The following is a 23081-nucleotide window of genomic DNA, read 5'->3' as shown; positions in this document are numbered from 1 at the left end:
GAGAGACACAGCGAGAGAGGGAACACAAGCAGGGGAAGTGGGAGAGGGAGAAGCAGGCTTCCCGCGGAGCAGGGAGCCCGATATGGGGCTCAATCCCAGGACCCTGGGATCATGACCTGAGCCGAAGGCAGATGCTTAACGACTGAGCCACCCAGGCACCCCTCATAGTTCATAGTCTTGATGAGATGTGATGAAAATGGCATTTAACCTCTGTGGTCTTGCTCTCCAAAACACATAACCCTAGTATAATAAGAAAACATCAGACAAATGACAATTCAGGAAACAATCTACATAACAGCTGACCAGAACTCCTCAAAACTGTAAAGGTCATTAAAAACAGAGAAAGTCTGAGAAACCATCACAACCAAGAGGAGCCTAACGGGACATGACTGCTAAAAATAATGTATCCTGAATGAGATCCTGGAAAAGAAAAAGGATATTAGATAAAAACTATGAAAACGGGGCGCCTGGGTGGCTCAGTTGGTTAAGCGGCTGCCTTCGGCTCAGGTCATGATCCCAGGGTCCTCGGGATCAAGCCCCGCATCGGGCTCCCTGCTCGGCGGGGAGCCTGCTTCTCCCTCTCCCTCTGCCTGCCTCTCTGCCTACTTGTTCTCTCTCTATCTCTCTGTCAAAAAAAAAAAAAAAAAAACTATGAAAACTACATATGAATAAAGTATGGACATTAGTTAATAATGTTTCAATGTTGGCTCATTAATTGTAACAAAAGCACCATAATAACATAAGATGTTGATAGTAGGGGAAATTAGGTATAGGGTATTTGGTGATTCTGTACTATCTTTGCAGTTTTTCTGTAAATCAAAAACTTCTAAAATAAAAAAGCTTGAACTTCCTCATTAAAGTCTTACCATTTCCTTTCAAAAATGTGTTTTTATATTTTCTGTTTCTATTTGGTGAATGGGCCTGGAAGCAACGATGCCCTGTAGTAATGAGCATGAACCTAGTGCCCAGACCTTGGTTTCTAAATACCATTCGCTAATAAGAGAAACCAAAGCTTCTTGGAGAAGTGTTTGATTCTAGGACTGGGACAGGGAAAGTACACGATGAGTATGAGATATCTTCTTGTGCCAAAAAAATAGGGAAATGCTCAAAAAACAGGGAGGATTCCCTGCTTTGAACAATGATAGTGTAATTGCACTAAACGTGCCATCACACTCTAAACAAAAAACTAGATAATGTGTAGGAAACAAGTCTTTTCAGATATTGGACAACAAGTAGTACAAGACTTTGATCCCTGAGAGAACGGAAATAAATGAGATCCTATAATTGCAATGGCTTTCTCTCTGAAGACCTATTACATACCACAAAGTAAAGAGGAGGAACCAAGGCATAGTACTGATTTGCTAAGTTGACACAGACCAACAGTTTCGGGAAACCGGAGTGACTAGAATTTGTGGGGCAGAGTGTAGAAGAAGAGTTGGTATTTCCACGAAACAAGACCTTGGTATCTGTGGGTGGAGGAAATGCTCCCTGTGCCCTCTGAATTGTGGAGGCTCCAATGTGATGGAACCTTGGAGAAAGCATCTTTGGAGACAGACATTTGCCTCATGATATCACAGAGGCCACGAGCCCTCATGGGAACAGAACCAAACAGTCTGGGCTGGGACCTGGAAGAGAAGGTGTGAGGGTTCCCAGAGAAGAAGGTCACTGGGCCATTTCAGGCTTGTGCTAGGCCAGACATTTCCAAGAAATGACCACAGAGGACAGAATTAACATCAGGGCCTTTGGTCAGACTTTTAGGGTGGGGTGGATTGGCTGAGCCTCCGGAGGCTGTGAACATCAGGCAGATGGATGACCTAACTGGGAAAAAAATTCGAGCTGGTGTGTGAATTATATCAAAGCCATAAGATGCTGAAGGCGTGGAGCCCCAGGTCCCCAAGTAAGGGTGTGTCCAGTAGCCAGCCAGTATGCCCAGACTGGACTCAGATCTCAGGTAGATAAACTGAGCTGCCTTCTCTGCTTGTTCTGACTCGTGGGATCAGGACTACATTTCTCATAAATGTCTCCCTCTTCTGCTGATGTCCACCTCAGGCCTAATCTGGGAACAGAATAATGCCAGAGGAGGAGGTGAAAAGGGGTAGGATTTTGTATATATTTTATTTTTTTAAAGATTTTATTTATTCGAGAGAGATAGAACAAGCGGCAGGAGGCCCGGGGCCAGGGGGTGGGGGCGGGGAGAAGCAGGCTCCCTGCTGAGCAGGGAGCCCAAGGTGGGGCTCGACCCCAGGACCCTGGAGCCAAAGGCAGACGCTTAACTGACTGAGCCACCCAGGCACCCCTGGATTTTGTATATATTTTAAAGCTGGAGTAACAGGATTGGCTGATTTATTGGGTGAAATAGCAAGAGAAAGAGGAGTAGTGAAGGATAACACCAGGGAATTCTGAGCTGAATAACTGGAAGAACAAATGTCATTAACTAAGATAGAAACACCTGAGAGGGGTACCTCTTTGGCGGTAAGAATGGGTGGTTAGGAATGTGATAGATTGAAATGTCTGTGAGACAAACAAGTGGAAATACTGAGTATCAGTTTAGGGGCAGCATCTGGGAAATACTTTTAATCATGTAGCGAGTTTATGTTGTTAGGTACTGAGGCAAATCAATGTTTTTCATTTATTCTTTCTACCTTTTATTTTGCTCAGAAGTTGTTTTCCTACCCTAAATTATAAATGTTCATCTTTATTTTTCTGTAGAACTTTATGTGGATATTTAAAAATGCATGTACTTCGGGGCGCCTGGGTGGCTCAGTTGTTAAGCGTCCACCTTCAGCTCAGGTCATGGTCCCAGGGTCCTGGGATCGAGCCCCGCATCGGGCTCCCTGCTCGGCAGGAGGCCTGCTTCTCCCTCTCCCACTCCCCCTGCTTGTGTTCCTTCTCTCGCTGTGTCTCTCTCTGTCAAATAAATAAAATCTTAAAAAAAAAAAAAAAGACCATGTAGCATAGACAAGGGGATATAAACATAGGTCAATGAAACAAAAGTGAATCCAGAAGTAAGCCCACACAAATATGCTCAACTAATTTTTATTTTTAGTTATTATTTTTCTTTGAGAGAGAGATAGTGTGCACAAGTGCAAGCAGGGCAGGGGCAGGAGAGGGAGAGAGAGAATCCTAAACAGGCTCCACGTCCAGTGCAGAGCCCCATGCGGGGCTTGCTCCCACAACTGAGAGCATGACCTGAGCTGAAATCAAGAATGGGATGTTTAACTGATTGAGCCACCCAGGCGCCCCTCAATTTAATTTTTAACAATTTCAACAATGTTTAACAATTTTTAACAATTGTATTGAGATATAATTCACACACCATGCAATTTGCCTATTCAAAGTGTACAATTTAATGTGTTTTTTTTTTATTGTATTCATAGGATTGTGTAACTCACCACAGTCTAACTATAAAGTGTTTTGTTACCACAAAAAGAAATCTTGTATCCATTAGTGGTCATTCTTTATCTCTTCCCATCAGCCCTAAGCAACCACTAAAATGCTTTCTGTCTCTATGAATTTGCGTATTCTGGTTATTTCATATAAATAGACTCATACAATATATGGTCCTTTGTGACTGGTTTCTCTCACATAATGTAATGTTTTCAAGGTTCATTCATGTGGCATGTATATTGGCACTTTATTACTTTTATCATTTTTTATGGCTGAATAATATGGGCACTTGGGTTGTTTCCACTCTTTGGCTACTATGAATAATGTTCCTATGAACATTTGTGTACTAACTTTTGCATGTATGTAAGTTTTCATTTTTCTTAGGTATATACATAAGACTGAAATTGCTGGGATCATATGGTAACTCTATCCTTAACTTTTTGAGGAACTTCTAGAATGTTTTCCAAAGTAGCTGCATCATTTTAAATTCCCACCAGCAACATTATGAGAGTTAAATTTCTCCACATCCTTACCAACACTTGTTATCTAACTTTGATTTTAGCCATCCTAGTGGGTGTTAAGTGGTATGCCACTGTGGTTTTGATTTGTATTTCTCAAGGGCTATGAATGTTGAGCACCTTTTCATGTGCTTATGGAGCATTTGTGTATCTTTGGAGAAATGTCTATTCAAATCCTTTGTCCATTTTTAAATTGTTATTTGTATTTGTGTTAGTCAATTGTAAGTGTTCTTTACATATTCTGGATACAAGTCCTTGTCAGATATCTGAATTTATTTTTTTCTTTTTACTTTTTTTTTTTTTTTTTTTTTTTAGAGGGAGAGAAACCAGGGGAAGAGGAGCAAAGGGAAAGGGAGAGAAAATCTTAAGCAGGCTCCACAACTAGTGTGGAGTCCCACTCGGGGCTCCATCTCACAACTCTGAGATCATGACCTGAGCTGAAATCAGGAATGAGACATTTAACCAACTGAGCCATCCAGGTGCCCCTGAATTGATTTTTGACAAAGGTACAAAAGCAATTTAATGGGGGAAGGATAGCCTTTCAAACAAATAGTGCTGGAACCCTTAGACATCCATAGCCAAAAAAGAAAAACAAAATAAGAGAGAGAAATTTAACCTGCTTCTTAAAAAATTAAAATAGACTACAGATTTAAATTTGCTCCAGTACTAACCAGTGAAAAAATAAATGTATTGCATCTTCACTGTGACAATTGAAGGCAAAACACATGGGTCCTTCTGTCTGAGGATTCTATATTTCTACTTCTGAAGATTATGTAATTAGATTATGACATTAAACTTAGATGCTGGGCAGACATCTGTTTGTTGATTACCGATTTGAAATTGAAAAATGTATTTCTTATACATATCAAAGTAAATTTGACTCACTTAGTGACTACTGCCAAGCTTCGTAGAGGGTTCTGCCAACAAAAGAAACTTAAGAGATAATGGCGGAAATGAAAAATGTTACCACAAATTTTCAGGCTAAAGATACCCAATCTCTATACATTTGTGAAATGTACAAAGGCTGCAAAAAACTGGAAGTTGATTGATACGTCTTAACTTACATAAGGTTTGTCTGTATGGTCTGAAAAAGCAAGGGGGAAGATAATCAGAATTTCAATACTCAAACTCAAAACCAACCACAATTTTCGTCGATTGTGTTGCTTTTACTTTTTACACGGGACCGGTTTTCCAATATTGCCGTCTTAGTGCAATTGTAACAGCCTTGTTCCTCCTTTAAAATAAAACATAACCCAAAAGTATTTTTGAGATATTGCTTCATCATCACACAATTTTTCTTAAGTTGTATAGTTTTCAAGCCGATAGATGTACCGTTCATCATACTACTACTTGTAGCTATATTGTTTGTATTCAATGTGTTATTACTATTAACGTTTCAGTTAATCTTTTTTTTTTTAAGATTTTATTTATTTATTTGAGAAAGAGAGAATGAGAGAGACAGAGAGCACATGAGAGGGGGGAGGGCCAGAGGGAGAAGCAGACTCCCCGCCGAGCAGGGAGCCTGATGTGGGACTCGATCCAGGGACTCCAGGATCATGACCTGAGCCGAAGGCAGTCGCTCAACCGACTGAGCCACCCAGGCGCCCTGGTTGCAACATTCTTTTTATTTATTTATTTATTTATTTATTTGAGAGAGAGAGAGAATGAGAGAGAGCATATGAGACGGGGGAGGGTCAGAGGGAGAAGCAGACTCCCTGCTGAGCAGGGAGCCGGATGTGGGACTCGATCCCGGGACTCCAGGATCATGACCTGAGCCGAAGGCAGTCGCCCAACCGACTGAGCCACCCAGGCGCCCGATGGTTTAATTTTTTTTTAAGATTTTATTTATTTATTTGAGACAGAGAGAATGAGAGAAAGAGAGAGCACATGAGAGGGGGGAGGGTCAGAGGGAGAAGCAGGCTCCTCGCTGAGCAGGGAGCCCAATGGGGGACTCGATCCAGGGACCCAGGATCATGACCTGAGCTGAAGGCAGTCGCCCAACCGACTGAGCCACCCAGGCGCCCCTCAGTTAATCTTTTGAGAACCTATTTGTTTTTTTAAAATTTCCTCAATATGAGAATTCCCATCTCCTATGCTTTTTGTCATCGGTGACCCTGGTGAGACGAGTTGCAGTAGAAGCAGAGAAGGGCATGACCCGATGTCGGAATAGGAGTTGATGAAATATGTTCAAAGACATAGGTTGAAGTGAAGGAACAAGAGGGTAGGTAGAACGGAAAGAATGATCAATGAACGGCTGTGTGTGTTTTAATAACACACATCATTTCCCGGTATGTATCTTTTCTATCGAGTTTTCTTCCTTTTCTACTGACTTTCTCCCGCATTAGAATGTCAGCCACATGAGGGTGGGGATTCTTCTCTGCAGGCTCCGGTGTGGCCCCAGCGCCTAAAACAGTGCCTGGCACACGGCCGGCGCTCAATCAGCGGCTAACGAGACAGAAGAACGAACGAAAGAAGAAAAGGAACGAGAGGAATGAAACCCAGGCAAGCGGGGCTCTGGACCCCCACGCAGCCCCTCCGCGGCCCCCGCCGCGCGCCGGCCCGGATCGCCCGGGACCGCCCGCCCCCTTCGCGCGGCCCCGCCCACGGCGCGTGCGCACCTCGCCCCGCCCGACGGTGCTCTCGGGGACCGGGCTCGCTGCGCCTGCGCACTCCGAACCGGCGCGTCCAGGCCTGGGCGGGAACGGTCGGCCTGACGGGGCTGATCCGGCCGTGGTTCTGCGTTGGGAGGTCCGGGGCTGGGAGAGCGCGTCACGCGACTGGGGGCGGGAGCAAGAGCCACCGGGCCGGCGCCCGCGGAGGGCAGTCCCAGGATGCCCCGCGCCGCGCCCGGCCCGGACTCCACTTCCCAGCAGCCCCCGCGGCCGGCTCCGCTGCCCGCCCGAGCGCCGCGGCCCCTTTGTGAGCCCGCCGGTGCGGCCGAGAGCGAGGCCCCGCCCCGGCCCGCGGGGCGCTCGGCTCCCGGCGGCCGACGGCGCGGAGCGAGGTGCCGACCCGCGGGGAGGAGGCGGTGAGGACGCCGGGGGCGGGCGCGCGCCTCGGCAGGCTTGCGGGGCTGGAGCGGGCGCGCGAGGGGGCCTGTGACAGGGGGAGACCGTGTCGCCGCGTGCGTGCCCGTGTGTGTGACTGTGCGAACGTCTGTGACCATGACAGCGACGGTGAGTGTGCGGCTGTGTGGCGGGTCACGTGAGACAGCGTGAGCTTGTGTGACCTTATGTTGGCGTGACAGTGCGACCCACTGTGAGGGCACGGGTGCCAGGCTGCCAGGAGAGCTGCCAGCACGGCGACCGTGTGGCTTCTGCGGGGGGCGGGGAGGCCAGTGTGCTCCAGGTTTGGGGAGACTGTCGGGCAGGAGAGCCAGAGAGGGACTGAGATGAAGGGGACACCTGAGTAGAAAGAAGAGCGGGAAGGGGAGCGGAGCCCCCGCCCCAGGTCTGGAGGGCAGCAGGGGAGGCTCTCTGGCACAGAAGGGAGGTCCTTCCCCTCCTCTGCTAGGCTCTGCTAATAGCACACCGTAGGGGAGACCTACGGTGTGCTATTTATGAACACACATGACTGACAGTTACTGAGCACAAAGGATGTGCCAAGCACTATGCTAAGTGCTCCATGTGGATCATCTCAGGGTGCTCCCAACAACTGATAGGAAGTAGGTACCGTTTCACTGAGGAGGAAACTGAGGCTTGGAGTGGTTACTTAAGTCATGGCGGTTGCAGAGCTAGTGAGTGGTAGACTGGGTGTCTGAGGGCAGGTGTTCTGGTCCCCAGACCTGGTGGTTCTTACTGTTATGCTGCTTCTGAGATAATTCCTTTACTCTCCAAGGTAGAGGGGTTTAGTGGAAAATAACTCATGAATAGGGGTTTCGGTGACTGTTCATGCATAGTCCCCTCCCTCATCTCTTTTTGAGGAAATTGCGCAGAAAAGTTAAGGGATTGGTTTCCAGGTGCAGTTTGTCGTAAGTCAGGACTACAAGCAGAGTGTTCTCTTTGGTCCAGTGCCCTCCAGACCACATGACCCCTCTGATGCCTACTCTGTAAAGATGCTTTCTTTGAAGCATTTGTAGCTTTATCTCATTTTGAAAGATTTTTTTTTTTTAAGATTTTATTTATTTGACAGAGACAGCGAGAGCAGGAACACAAGCAGGGGGAGTGGGAGAGGGAGAAGCAGGCTTCCCGCTGAGCAGGGAGCCCGATGTGGGACTCGATCCCAGGACTCTGGGATCATAACCTGAGCTGAAGGCGGACGCTTAACGACTGAGCCACCCAGGCGCCCGCTTTATCTCATTTTGTAGTAAGGGCAGTAACATATTCTCTTTTACCATCATTATCTGGTGGGAAGACTAAAAACTCAGACCTGGATTCCAGTTGGGCTCACTTATTACCACGAAGCCTTGGATAATTTCAGTAATTTCATTGATGGACAGCTTTCATGTGTCAAGGGGGGAAATCATCCTTACTTGATAGTGCCATTTATGGTTTCTTTTTCCCTCTCCAGCTCTATTATTCCAGACACTGCCCTTCCAGTGAGGAGCGTGAAGTAGGAGGACAGAGGAGCTGCCATAAATTCTTAAATTCTTAAAGCCATGTCCAAGGTAAGGAAAGATTTCTTCTCCCTGAGGTGCTGTTTTTCAGGTTTCATAGGAACATCTTGCTTTTCTTCTGAAATTCCCCAGCTAACAAAGCCCCATTCATTCAGTAACCTTGTCCTCATGTTCTCCCAATCCAGTAAAAAGTCCCAGTGAGCTTCCTTTTTTTCCTCAGCCAGCATTTTCATTTTCATTCAAGAAATAGCTTAGCACTCCTACAGGTTAGGTGTTCTGTTAGGAGCTCTCAGGAGGCAAAAATGCACTCCTTGGTGGTATATGAAAGCCTTCATTGAGGTCAAGGTGTATTCTGATGTGACCACTAGCTTATAGCTTTTTCACAAACCTAGGTTTGAGAGGAAGGCAAGACAAGGGCTATTGGGCAATCTTAGTCATAGTACATGACAAGATATCTTGCTCAAGGTGATTTTGAAGAGTAGTATGTGTTGGGTTTTGAGTATTAAAGTGTGGGTCAGCTAGGGCAGTCACTGGGCTCTGAAGAATAAGGTTCCATGGGAGTAATAAGGTCCTGTTATAGGGACATTCTGAGTTAATAGTGGGCTACAGCTAGGATATTCTAGGTCATCCAGTTAAGATTAGTGGAATATAATACTTATGGAAAAACAGGACATTTTTGAAAAAATGAGAATAGTACTTGAATCTACATTTTAAAATGGCTGCATACATCTATAATGAAACAGTAAATAGTATGTGATGAGAGCCAGAAGAAACAAATGAAAAGATCAATATATAATGTTCAAAAACAAATGCAAGTATAAATAAGAATGGAAGATATTTATTCATTCACTGAACATAGAGTTATTAAAGACTTACTATATACTAAATGCTGGAAATACTGTGGTAAATGAAAATAGACACCGTCTTTGTTTTCATGGAATTTAATGTCTACTAGTTTGTTTATTATGTGATAATGTAAGTCATGTTCTTTTAAATCAGTGGAGACAGAATGGGTTATTCATTTAGAAAAAAGATTTCTTGGGGTGCCTGGGTGGCTCAGTCGTTAAGCGTCTGCCTTCGGCTCAGGTCATGATCCCAGGTTCCTGGGATTGAGCCCCGCATCGGGCTCCCTGCTCGCCGGGAAGCCTGCTTCTCCCTCTCCCACTCCTGCTTATGTTCCCTCTTTCCCTGTGTCTCTCTGTCAAATAAATAAATAAAATCTTAAAAAAAAAAAAAAAAGACTTCTTCCTCACACTTTGAGGGTAAATACATTCTATAGGTTAAATGTAAAAAATAAAACCATATGAACTGCTGGATGAAAATACAGAGAATGGCTGTAAGAGGAAGATGAACCAGAAGCAGAAATCAACTAGAGCAGCACTGTCCAGTAGAACTTCCTGTGATGACTGACTGTAGAAATGTTCTATATCTGCACTGTCCAGTATAGTAGCTATTAGCTACCTGTGGCTCTGGAACACTTGGATATACTAGTGTGACTGAGGAACTGAATATTTAATGTTAACTGATTTAAGTTTAAATAGCCACATGTGACTAGTAGCTGTGTATTGGGCAGCACAGATCTAGGCTAATAAAATAATAAAGCCAGGTAGAAAGTTGTGGGTGATCTTGTCCAAGTCACTCATTTTACAGATGAGGAAAAACAGGCCAAGTGAGGAAAATGACATACCTACATCACTAGTTAGTGATTGTATCAGATACAGGACGTTGTAATATATGTTGAGGGTCAGCATAAATAGATAGTGAGTGATGATTTGAAGAGGGTCGTAGAAAATAATGAAGGACTATGGACCAGTGAAGGAAAACAGTTCCCTTTGCCTGGAACCCTCATTGGCTTCCCATTTTACTTGGAATGAAATCCAGTGTCCTCTCCACAGTCTATAAGGCCCTGCATGATCCAGCTCTTGGCTATCCCAGACCTCATTTTCTCCAGGTTTTTACCTTTCCGTGCTCCAATCACACTGGTCAACTTGCTATTCCTCAAACTTAACCAAGCTCTTTCCCATCTCTGAACCTTTGCATTTGCTCCTCCCTCTTAATTCTCTTCCCTTAGATATCAGCATGGTTTACTCTCACATTTAGATTGTTGTTTAAACATTACTGCTTCATTGAGGTTTACCTTGACCATCTTACCTAAAACAAACACTCTTGTCACTCTAAATCACCTTACTTGGTTTTTTGTCATAGTGTTTAACACCACCTGACATTGTATGACCTGATGTTTAATGTCTTTCTCCTCTGTTAGAATATTAATTCCACAAGCAAAGGAACTATATTTTGTTTACCTTTGTTTTCCCTATGCTTGGAACATTGTAGGTCGTAGGCATTCAGTAAATATTTGTCAAACTAATATATAAATGAACAAGATTGTGAGTTGTTCATCTATGAGTTAAGACCAGAGAGGTAAGAGCCAGCTACCTCTTTTCTCCTGCTGCTAAACTGGTAATGGAAAAAGCAGAAAGCAGAGGGTATGATGTGTAGAACAGACAGAGCCCATCAGCCCAAATGCTATTTCTGGGACCCCACCCCAGACCTTATGAGTCAGACTCTGGTGGTGGGGCCCAGGAAACTGCATTTTTATTAAGTCCAAGGATGCGTTCGATACACATTTTTTGAAAGCCTCTTGTTTCTAAAGATTATATTTAAAGGGTGCCTGGGGGGGGGATGGGTTAGCCCGGTGATGGGTATTAAGGAGGGCACATACTGCAGGGAGCACTGGGTGTTATACGAAGAAAACAATGGATCGTGGATCACCACATCAAAAACTAATGATGTATTGTATGGTGACTAACATAACATAATAAAATTTTTAAAAAAAGGGGTGCCTCTTATAAACACCACTTTGTTGATTGTCACCTGTGTGCCTCTCACAATCCCTATGCCTGCCGTTGATTCTCTGTACTCACAGCAAGCACTTGAGTGGCCCTGTGTGCCTTCCATGATTCCTTGTGCCTCCCAAAATCCCATGTCTCTCTCAAAACATTGATTTTTTAAGAAATCCAGTCTGAGAATCTTTGTCTTTTAGTTAGTGTTTAGGACATTTTCATTTAATGTAATTCCTGATATATTTAAGCCTATCATATTGCAGTTTGTTTTCTACTTATTCCATCTATTCTTTGTTCCTTTATTTCTCCTTGTTTGCCTTCTTTTGGATAAATCAAGTACTTTTTCCTTATTATCTTGTTAATTATACATTATTATTATTATATATTTTTTATTTTTTAAAGGTTTTATTTATTCACTTGAGACACAGAGATACAGAGAGGGAGAGAGAGAGCATGAGCAGGGAGAGAGGCAGAGGGAGAGGGAGAAGCAGGCTCCCCGCTGAGCCGGGAGCCTGATGTGGGGCTCGATCCCAGGACCCTGGGATCATGACCTGAGCCGAAGGCAGATGCCTAACCATCTGAGCCACCCAGGCGCCCCAATTATACATTATTATTATTTTAGTGGCCACTATAGGATATTTACCCATTTCTCATTATGTAATTATCTTCTTCCTTCCTTCCTTCTGTAATTTTCTTCTATAATTAGTATTCTTATCACTTTCTGAATAAGATAAGATATCTATAGTGGTTAACTCCAACTTAGTAGTAGTAGTAGATATTACAGTTACTCCTTTGAAGCTCTTGATTTCTTCTTGATTTTCATTTCCATTTCCTTCCATTTTCCTTCTACCTGAAGAACAATTAGTATTTCTTTGAGTACAGGTCAACACTTTATTCCCAGCCTGAATTATCTTTTCATTAGCTCATATTTTTTTTTTTTTAAAGATTTTATTTATTTATTTGAGAGAGAGAGAATGAGAGACAGCATGAAAGGGAGGAGGGTCAGAGGGAGAAGCAGACTCCCTGCTGAGCAGGGAGCCCGATGTGGGACTCGATCCAGGGACTCCAGGATCCTGACCTGAGCCAAAGGCAGTCCCTTAACCAACTGAGCCACCCAGGTGCCCCAGCTCATATTCTTGCTAGATCAAAATAGTGTAATTTAAAATTTTTTCTGAGGTCAAGTAAGTTTGGGAAATTAGTTTCAGTAGAGAGAATATCTTCTAGGATTTATTTTAAGGAAATAATTGGAGATGTCTGTTGAATCCTTAATTCAACATACAGTAGTATTGTATGAGAACTGTACCGTAACACTTAAAAATAGTGCGCATCACTATTCTCACATAATGAAAAATTCAGATTCATGTAAATGAAAGTAAACAAAGGGTTAGTAAAGATACAGCATATTTATACCACATGTTATCCATCTAACAAAAATGATGTTATAATGAATGTGGATAATCATCAACATGTCTGTATAAGGAAACATTTGAACAGATATATACTAGCTGTAAATTTTGATTGTTTCTAGGAAATAGGGTGACATAGTAGGTAGATGTGGGGATGGAGGACTTGCAGTTCTTTTAACTTTTATAAAAAGGAAAAAAAATCACTGAGGGTACAAATACTGGACATTATTTGCTAAATTTCCTTCATGATTACAAATTGTATTAAATTCCTGTTTTATCAAATCAAATATTAAAATATTTTCAAGATATTCAAGTCCCATTGAATGGCTGAGAGGAAAAGGTCAGTCAGTTGAAACCTGGAATACATTAGTTTGTGTGTGAAGCTAAAAAAGATCTAAGAACTTTACCTAGCAAAAGCTGCCTCACCTCTGTTTACAGAGGAAATGTGTGTAGAACACTTTTGTTTGCACAAAATATTATAGTTTGTATTGAATTGTTTGAGGTTTTTTTTTTTTTTTTTTAAGGATTTTATTTATTTGACAGAGAGAGAGTGAGAGAGGGAACACAAGCCGGGGGAGTGGGAAAGGGAGCAGGCTCCCCACCGAGCAAGGAGCCCGATGCAGGGCTCGATCCCAGGACCCTGGGATCATGACCTGAGCTGAAGGCAGATGCCCAACGACTGAGCCACCCAGGCGCCCCTGAAGTGTTTGAGTTTTAATAGAATTGATGATTGACAGTACCCAGCCTTGTCTAGGACAAGTTTCATCTTTTAAGACTCAGTTCATGTTCCCTGCCTTCCTTGAAGCCTTTACTCACTTCCCATATTTCCCTGTGTTAAGTGTTTTAGAGATGGAGGCATGTAAGATCAAGCTGATGCACATAACTGATGTTTCTTGGAGGCATACTTCTGCTTCCCTTATAGCTTCCTTAAACATAAACTTGGGCACCAGCAGTTCACATATTAACTCATTATTTCCATTAAAACTGTTGCTGCATAAAATCATTGATGTGCTTAAATACATCCTCAATAGGACCATTACTCTGCAGAGTCACATTTAATAGGAGTGATGTTCATATTTGATAACCACTAGGGCAAGGGCATACACCAGAACTTACCCCAGCTGGGATACTAGAGGGTGCTGCTGTGCTGGGCATTGCCCTTAAGTTGCTGGGTTGTGGGGAGATCTGGGATAGTCACTAGCAGGGCTCAGTGCAGTAGCTGTTTACCAACCAGTGTGGCATTATTTCAGTATTTAACAAGTCAGTTCAGCTCTTCAGATGTGTATCACCAAGTGCATCTGTATATCAGCCCAGGTAAAGAGTAGGCTTTGCTCCGTGACATGCCAAACCAAAGAAGCATATAGCAAACCATAGGTAAGCCCTTGTAAGTCTGGAGCAGATTTACCTCATTAGGAAGAACACCCGTTTTGAATTTTTAGGAAGCAGACTAGGTCTTATTCCATGTTATAAAGATCCTTAATTCAATGGAGTATTACTTGAGAACTGTACCTTAACATTTTAAGAACTCTCACTCAGGGCGCCTGGGTGGCTCAGTTGTTAAGTGTCTGCCTTCTGCTCAGGTCATGATCCCAGGGTCCTGGGATCAAGCCCTGCATCAGGCTCCCTGCTTGCTCCATGGGAAGCCTGCTTCTCCCTCTCCCACTCCCCTTGCTTGTGTTCCCTCCCTCACTGTCTCTTTCTCTGTCAAAAACTAAATAAAATCTTTTTTTTTTTTTAAAGATTTTACTTATTTATTTGAGAGAGAGAGCAGAAGTAGGGGGAGTGGGAGAGGGATCCCAGGACCCTGGGATCATGACCTGAGCTGAAGGCAGTCGCTTAACCAACTGAGCCACCCAGGCGCCCCTAAATAAAATCTTTAAAAAAAAATAAAAAAATAACTCTCACTCATTAGACATGCACAATTGGGTATATTCCTCTAGTGAGAGCTGTAAGGATTTTTTGTTGCACTTGATTATCAGATCTGAAATGTTCACTATCTAATAGTGCTTAAAATTACTATTATTGTGTCTCTTTACATGAGAAGTTACCAACTGTCTTTGAAACTCAGTGGGGTTATCAAGAGCTGTTTATAATCTTTTATTGCCCCAGTCGTTCTGCTGTGGCATACCTTCGTTTAGGTTATATTTTTGCAAAATCACTACAGAACTTGTTTAATATTTTTACTACCTATATGTTTATTTTTAGGAAATCAATATTATAAGCATCAAATATATTTATATAAGTACCCTATTGATACAGCTGGAACATTAGCCATTCCATGAAAGAGTTTGGAAAATGTAGATTTAGGCCACGTTCAACTTGGTCTGTAAAACATATTCCTGCCTCCTCCTTAAAGCCTTTCTTCACTGCTCTTGTCTATCCTGATTTTCCATATTGAGAAATGAATTAGCATTTAGTATGAATAACAATTATTTTGCTCGTTTGCTCTTTTCCCCATCAGTAGAGACTATGTCAGAAATTGTATACTTTCCATGACAAAATATTAAAACCAAGCACAGAGAAATCATTTTAGAAATTGCTTGACATATGGTGCAGAGAACCAAAGATACTGCCAGAAAGTTTCGCTATATGCAATATTTCTCTCCAAAAGTACAAATTAACTCTTCAGACTATGCCAATCTGAGGTGAAGAATACTAGTTGAGAATAAAGGAATATGTTTATGTCATTTCAGGATTTGGTGACATTTGGGGATGTGGCTGTAGATTTCTCTCAAGAGGAGTGGGAATGGCTGAACCCTGCTCAGAGGAATTTGTACAGAAAGGTGATGTTGGAGAACTATAGGAGCCTGGTATCACTAGGTAAGGAGGTTCCCTAGAATTCAGAATCTGCACATAGGGCTGCTTTCCAATGTTTGGGAAGCCTCCGATGTACTTCACTAAATTTCCCTTTCTTGTGCTCCCCAAAATAGGCTGAGTTTGTAGAACTGGTAGCTTCATTGGACTATTCCTACAACTTCATTTTCCCCATTCTTCAGAATACTTCACCTCTTCCTCTACTCCCTTCTATAATGCCCTTGACTTCCTGATGACCAACCACCTTGATCTGATTTATGGGCCCGGCTAATTCCCCCTTTATTTCTTGTAAGCAGGAGTTTCAGTTTCTAAGCCAGATGTGATCTCATTACTGGAACAAGGAAAAGAACCCTGGATGGTGAAAAAGGAGGGGACAAGAGGCACGTGCCCTGGTGAGTGAGAAAGAACTAGGAAGGTAGAAGAGGCCTTTGCAAGGAAAAGCTCAGCTATTCTGAGAGGTTCCAGCTTATAATTGATGTTTCATGGGTAATTTTTCTTAAAGGCTCAAGGCCTGGGAAGAAGCACTGAGGTGCCATTGGCATGAGCTCCCTTATTCTTCTTGTACATATTCTCTCACAAATTACTGTCTTCTCTGATAACCTTTTCATCTGGGTCCAAAATGTAAGTGTCTGCTTGTTCTTGCTTTTTAGTTTTGCAAAAGTTGCTCCATCATACTTTTAAAAAATCTAGACATAGCAATGTCTATTTTTTTCATTTTTAGTCACTCATTCCTTTTAGAATGAAGGTTTGATTCATTTATTCATTCACTTATTCTTTTACCAAGATTCATTGAGTTTTTACTTTAAGAAAATCATTCTGCTAAATTCTTAAGGTTCTTCAGAGGCTAATTAACCATCACAGAAAGAAGAATTTCCAGTTATATTTTCAAGTCTGGGTAACTGGAAAGTGAGACGGTTTAATAGAAACAAGTCAAAAGAATATCCTGATAGAGGAAAAAGATGATAATTTGACTTGGGACATAAGAGATTTATTTTTACAAGATGGAAAGACTTCTGAGTGAAGAAACACAACATGCCACTAGATCGGGAGAAGCTCAGAAAAAAGTGATTTAGAGATGTTAGTACGAATGGATGCGATCACTTAGTTTTACAGTTTGAGATAAACCCTGGTATTGGGGCCTTTGTGGGAAAGTGGATCTTTAACAACTTTCTCAATGTTCTCTCTGGTAAGTGGTCTCTTTATAGTTCTGTCTTGGGTGAAATTTTACCAATTTTTACTTTCCCAAACGATTATCTTTTAATTTAGGTTATCAAATTTATTTCTATGAATCTGAAGAAAATAATCTTATAATTCTTTTTTAATAGTTTCCAATTTTATTTTGTATAGCTGTTCTTTTTAAAAAATTACTAGGTAAGCTAGTCATTAATTTTATTTTTAAAATCCCGCTTATGGATTTATTAGTGTTACCATTATTCTCTTTTACAATTCTTTATTTTCTGCTTTCCCTAATTCCATCATTCTAATTTTCTTAGGTTTATTTTTTGTTCTCCGTTTTGCTGAAATAAATGCTTAAATCTATTCGTTTCATTCTCTTATTCACTAAATTCTTAGGGGCTATGAATTTTCCTCTGAATATAGCTTCAGCTGTCCTCTAGAGAGTCTAATATTTACTGTTTTTGGTACTGCTGTTTCCTAGATAACCTTTTAAAAAAATTTCTCTTTTACGGGAGAGTTGTTTAAAAGAAAGTTTTCTGGGGGTACCTGGATGGCTCAGTCAGTTAAGCATCCAACTTTTGATTTTGGCTCAGGTCATGATCTCAGAGTCGTGGGACTGAGTGAGTCCTGGGTCGGGCTCCCCGCTCAGCAGGAAGTCTGAGTGTCTCTCTCGCTCTTCCTCTCTCCTTCCCCCCACTCATACTCACATGCTCTCTCTTTTTCTCTTTCTCTGGAATGAATAAACAAATCTTTAAAAAAAGAAATTTTTCTGGTTTTAATATATTTTGATCAAATTATTTTATCATATTTGATCATATAGGACTTAGTATTCTTTGAAACTTTAGGATTTTGTATGGCATAATATATAGTTGGTGTTTGTAAAATGTTCCATAGGTTCCAAGGTTAAGTCTCTATTTTCAGTGTTAAGAGCTTGTTACATGAGTTTTACTTTTTATTATATTATTAAAGTCTGTCTTTACTTACCTTTCTTGTTTCCGTTTTTTTCTTAATAACTTTATTAAGGAATTATTACATACAGTAAATTGCATCCATATACATCATACAATGTGATGAATTCTGACTGTTGTACACACCCATGAAACCATCACCACAATGAAGACATAAAGCATTTCCATCACCCCAAAAGATTGCCTGTGCCTTTTTGCAGTCCATTTTTGTCCTCCTGGTTCCAAACACCAATCTGATCTTTGTCATTTTATTATTTTTTAAGATATTTATTTATTTATTTGAGAGTGAGAAATAGCATAAGAAGGGAGAGAGTCAGAGGGAGAAGCAGGCTCCCCGATGAGCCGGGAGCCCGATGTGGGGCTCGATGTGGGGCTCAATCCCAGGACTCTGGGATCATGACCTGAGCCGAAGGCAGTCACTCAACCAAGCCACCCAGGCGCCCTGATCTTTGTCATTTTAGACTAGTTTCCATCTAAACTAAATGGATTCATATATATTGTTGTGTCTGGCTTATTTAACTCATAATTTCAAAAATCATATTTTTGCATGTATGAATACTTAATGCATTTTATTGCTGAGTAGTAGTCTATTGTGTAGACATCCAACATTTTGTTTTTCCTTTCATCTGTTCATGGATATTTGGGTTGTTTCCAGGTTTTGGCTATTATAAATAAAGCTGCTGTGAAGCTGTCATTTACAGGACTTTGTGTGCATGTATGTTTTCATTTCTCTTGGGTAAATGTCTAAAAGTGCAGAGAGTCATACAGTAGGAATAGGTTTAACTTTTTAAGAAATTGCCAGTCTTCCAAAGTGACTGTACCATTTTCATTCCCAACAGCAATATATGACTTCCATTTCCTCCCTATCTTCACATCTTTGTATTTTCAGTTTTTTCTTTTATTCATTCTAATGGTTGTGTTGTGGTATCTCATTGTGGTTTTAACATGCAAATCTCTGATGACATAATGTTGAATGTCTTTTCGTATGCTATTTGGCCATTCATATCTTTTGTTAAGTGTTCAAATCTTTTGCCCATGTTTTATTACTTTGTTTTTATTATCGAATTTTAAGAGTTCTTTTTATGTCTTAATACAAGTCTTTTGCCATTTATATGTATTAGGATACATGTCTGCCAACTGTGCTTGTGGTTTTGTTTTTCTGCTGTCTTTTGAACATCCAAAGTTTAATTTTCATAAAGTCCAATTTATTAATTTGTTTGGTGCTTTCTGTGTCGTATCTAAGAAATTCTTGCTACCCCTTAAGTCACCAAAATTTTCTTCTGTGTTTTCTCTTAAGAATTTTGTAGTTTTAGCTTTACATTTTGGTATATGACCCACTGAGCTTAATTTTGTGTCTTGTGTGAAGTAAAGATTGAGGTTTTGGGGTTTTTTTCCTCATTTGGATATATATACAGTTGCTCCAGTATCTTTTCTTAAAAAGACATTCCTTTACCCATTATACTGCCTTGTTGGTACCTCTGTACCAAAAGCAGTTGACCATATCTACATGGGTCTAGTTCTGAACTCTATTCTGTCCCATCAATCTGTATGCCTATCCTTTCATCAGTACCACAGTCTTGATTACTGTAATTTATACTTTTTTTTTTTAAGATTTTATTCATTTATTTGACAGAGAGAGACAGGGAGAGAGGGAACACAAGCAGGGAGAGTGTGAGAGGAAGAAGCAGACTTCCCGCTGAACAGGGAGCCCGATGCGGGACTTGATCCCAGGACCCTGGGATCACGACTCCAGCCAAAGGCGGACGCTTAACCGACTGAGCCACCCAGATGCCCTATAGTAACTTTTGATATCTGATAGTTCAACTTATAAAATCACTTTAACTATTTAGATTATTTGCATTCCCAAATAAATGTTAGAATGAAGTTGAGAATTTCTACCCAAAGCCTGCTAGGATTTTGATTTGGATTATATGGAATCTATACATCAATTTGGGAAGAACTGATATCCAAATTAATATCACTTGAGTTTAGTTCATGAATGTGGCTTATGTAGCCATTTATTAGTCTTTTTAAATTCTCTTAGCAGTATTCTATAGTATCCAGGGCAGTGAATATATACATATATATATATGTATATTTTTGATCTTATGGTATTTTTTGGTGCTATTATAAATAGAATTCTTAAGAATTCCATTTTCCATTTGTTGTTAGTATGCAAAAATGTAAATTGATTTTTATATTAACTTTATATCTTATAATCTTGATAGATTTATTTAATAGTTCTAGTAGCTCTTTGTAGGTTCCTGAGGCGCCTGGGTGGCTCAGTCAGCTAAGCATAGGCCTTTGGCTCAGGTCACGATAGCAGGGTCCTGGGATTGAGTCCCGCATTGAGGTCCCCACTCAGTGGGGAGTCTGCTTCTCCCTCTCCCTCTGCCCCTCCCCCCACTCATGCTCACTCGCTCTCTTTCATATAAAATCTTTTTTAAAAATTTACATTTGGTCGGAATACATCACATAGAAAATGCCTGACGACTTTTTTTTTAAAGTAGGCCACACACCCAATGTGGGGTTTGAACTCCTGAGATAAAGTCACATGCTCTACTGACTGAGCCAGCCATGTGCCCCAAAAAGACATTTTTTTAGGCTACAAAAGTTTAGCCACAGTTGGCCTGGACAACCTAAGGCAACTAATAGTACCTGGTGTATCTTTGGGTATGAGGATCTTACGGAAGTTTTTTTAGCCACACTGACCTTATGAAATTGACTTTTGAAAGATAATGAACTTAGCTTGAATGCAGAATGACCTGAGGCAAGAGAAGAAGGGAAGGGTGTTTGGAGACTGTAATATTAAATCATATATAAAATTACTGTGATTTTATATAACTTCTTCAGTTTCTAATTTTTTTCCTAATTCTTGGTTTTTCATTCTTTATATCTCATACTTTTTAGACTGCTTCTTAACAGCTGTTAAATCCCCAAACTTATGTATTTTATTCACCAATTTTTGTTTTAGAAGTTCTCTTCTGATGAACAAATACAAAAGACCTTTGTTTTCTTGATATCTTTTAGATTGGGAGTATACATTTAAAAACAATGGATTTTCATCAAAGCAAGTTATTTATGAAGAAACATCCGAACTAGTGAAAATGGGAAGAAGCCATCTTAGTTATAGCCTCGACTGCCCCAGCTTGAGAGAAGACTATAAAAGTGAGGACTGGCTCAAGAATCAGTTAGGAAGTCAGGAGGTACATTCCAGACAACTGATCATCACTCATAAAGAAATGCTCACTGAGGATCAAAGTAATGAATATACTAAATCTTGGCAAACTTTCCATCAGGATGCAATATTTGATATAAAAAAGACTTTTCCCACCAAAGAAAGAGTACATAAGCATGAGCCACAAAAGAGAAGTTACCGAAAAAAGTCTGTCGAAATGAAACATAAGAAAGTCTATATACAAAAGAAACTCTTGAAATGTAATGAATGTGAGAAAGTTTTCAACCAGAGCTCATCCCTTACTCTTCATCAGAGAATTCATACTGGAGAGAAACCCTATGCATGTGTTGAATGTGGGAAAACCTTCAGCCAGAGTGCAAACCTAGCTCAACATAAGAGAATACATACTGGAGAGAAACCCTATGAATGTAAAGAATGTAGGAAAGCCTTCAGCCAGAATGCACACCTTGCTCAACATCAGAGAGTTCATACTGGAGAGAGACCTTATCAATGTAAAGAATGTAAAAAAGCCTTCAGCCAGATTGCACACCTGGCTCAACATCAGAGAGTTCATACTGGAGAGAGACCTTTTGAATGTATTGAATGTGGAAAAGCCTTCAGTAATGGTTCATTTCTCGCTCAGCATCAGAGAATTCATACAGGAGAAAAACCTTATGTATGTAATGTGTGTGGGAAAGCCTTTAGCCATCGTGGATACCTAATTGTACATCAGAGAATTCATACTGGAGAGAGACCGTATGAATGTAAGGAATGTAGGAAAGCTTTCAGCCAATATGCACACCTTTCTCAACATCAGAGAGTTCATACTGGAGAAAAACCTTATGAATGTAAAGTATGTAGGAAAGCCTTCAGCCAGATTGCATACCTTGATCAACATCAGAGGGTTCATACTGGAGAAAAACCCTATGAGTGTATTGAATGTGGGAAGGCCTTTAGCAATAGTTCATCACTTGCACAACATCAGAGAAGTCATACTGGAGAAAAACCTTATATGTGCAAGGAATGTAGGAAAACATTTAGCCAGAATGCAGGCCTTGCTCAACATAAGCGAATTCATACTGGAGAGAAACCTTATGAATGTAATATTTGTGGGAAGGCCTTTAGCTATAGTGGATCTCTTACTCTACATCAAAGAATTCATACAGGAGAGAGACCCTATGAATGTAAGGATTGCAGGAAATCTTTCAGGCAGCGTGCCCATCTTGCCCAGCATGAGAGAATTCATACTATGGAGTCATTCTTGACTCCTTCCTCTCGCTCATCCCCCATGTCCAGTCAGTTGCCAAGACCTGTTGGTTTTATCTCCTAAATATGCCTTGAATCTGACTCCTTTAATCCATTTCCGTTCCATCATCTTTGTGCAGTACACAGTAATCTATTTCATATGGACTATGGAAATAGCTTTCTGATTGGTCTCCCTGTATTTACCATTTCCTTTGTCAGTTGCCTACACTGCAGTCAAACTTGTATTGTAGAAGTTTGATCATATCCCTTCCTCATTGATACCCTTCACTGGTACCCCATAGTTCTTAGGTTAAAGCACACATTCCTCAGAATAACCTAAAACACCCTCCTGCCCCAAATACCTTGTTCCAGTATACCTTCCAAAGTACTATTTCATGTCAAAATCCATCTCATTCTTTGGCTATTTATCCAGAATTAAGAACTCATATTCCAGCATCAAACATCTGGGTTTCTAATCCTTGCACTTCCATTTTCTAGCCCTCTAGTTTGAGAGAAACATTTTGTTCTTTGTAAGGTTCAGTCTTCTTATTTATATTATGGAAATAATAATAGTACTACCTCAAAAGTTGATGGGAGGATTAAATGAGAGAATGCATGTAAATTGCTCAGAGTGCCTAGCATAATCACTTAATAAATGTTACCATAAAATGAAAAGATACTGTGGTATACAAAGAGGACCTGATCATCTTAGCAAGGATCATCTGAGAAATAACAAAAGAAGCAGCAGTTTAAGACTTAAGAGATAATAAAGATTTTTGATTAGGAACAGTAGTCATTGTTCTAAAGGTGGGTGATAAGGGTATCTAAAAACAGTAGCATTGATATTAAAGTCCATAATGATATAGAGTAAGATATGACTTTGTTGGTAAGAAAAACTAACTTCATTAAATATTCAAGTTCTAAGAAGCCAGATTTTAAAAATCACTAATAATAAGTAGGATTTACTGAGATGTAGTCATCATTTACATTA

At 40.8% G+C, this 23081-nt stretch overlaps 1 protein-coding gene across 3 annotated transcripts; it reads left to right on the top strand.

Annotated features, from left to right (window-relative positions):
• The first annotated feature begins 6764 nt into the window (after nucleotides 1-6764).
• On the top strand, nucleotides 6765-22793 carry ZNF583 (zinc finger protein 583). Of its 3 annotated transcripts, none has more exons than XM_034986224.1 (5): nucleotides 6765-6933; nucleotides 8415-8511; nucleotides 15403-15529; nucleotides 15820-15915; nucleotides 20698-22793. In XM_034986224.1, exons 2-5 carry the CDS (start codon nucleotides 8503-8505, stop codon nucleotides 22173-22175), a joined length of 1710 nt encoding a protein of 569 aa, XP_034842115.1. In that variant the 5' UTR covers nucleotides 6765-6933; nucleotides 8415-8502; the 3' UTR covers nucleotides 22176-22793. The 3 variants fall into 3 exon arrangements, with proteins under 3 accessions (XP_034842115.1, XP_034842114.1, XP_034842113.1); XM_034986223.1 differs by lacking the exon at nucleotides 6765-6933 and adding an exon at nucleotides 7014-7081; XM_034986222.1 differs by lacking the exons at nucleotides 6765-6933; nucleotides 8415-8511 and having other exon boundaries at nucleotides 14916-15529.
• Nucleotides 22794-23081: the final 288 nt, after the last annotated feature.

Source organism: Mirounga leonina, unplaced genomic scaffold (assembly GCF_011800145.1).
Source record: "Mirounga leonina isolate KUSES-001 unplaced genomic scaffold, KU_Mleo_1.0 Mir_376, whole genome shotgun sequence".
NCBI classification, from domain to species: Eukaryota; Metazoa; Chordata; class Mammalia; order Carnivora; family Phocidae; genus Mirounga; species Mirounga leonina.
This window is presented reverse-complemented; position numbering and strand designations above follow the sequence as displayed.

What these genes read in the sequence shown, in the direction of transcription:
- ZNF583 (XM_034986222.1), top strand. Translation starts at nt 15,385, where the DNA reads ATGTTTATGTCATTTCAGGATTTGGTGACATTTGGGGATGTGGCTGTA. An exon ending in TAGGAGCCTGGTATCACTAG is followed by an intron (nt 15,530 to 15,819) that starts GTAAGGAGGTTC and finishes TCTTGTAAGCAG; the next exon opens with GAGTTTCAGTTTCTAAGCCA. An exon ending in GACAAGAGGCACGTGCCCTG is followed by an intron (nt 15,916 to 20,697) that starts GTGAGTGAGAAA and finishes GATATCTTTTAG; the next exon opens with ATTGGGAGTATACATTTAAA.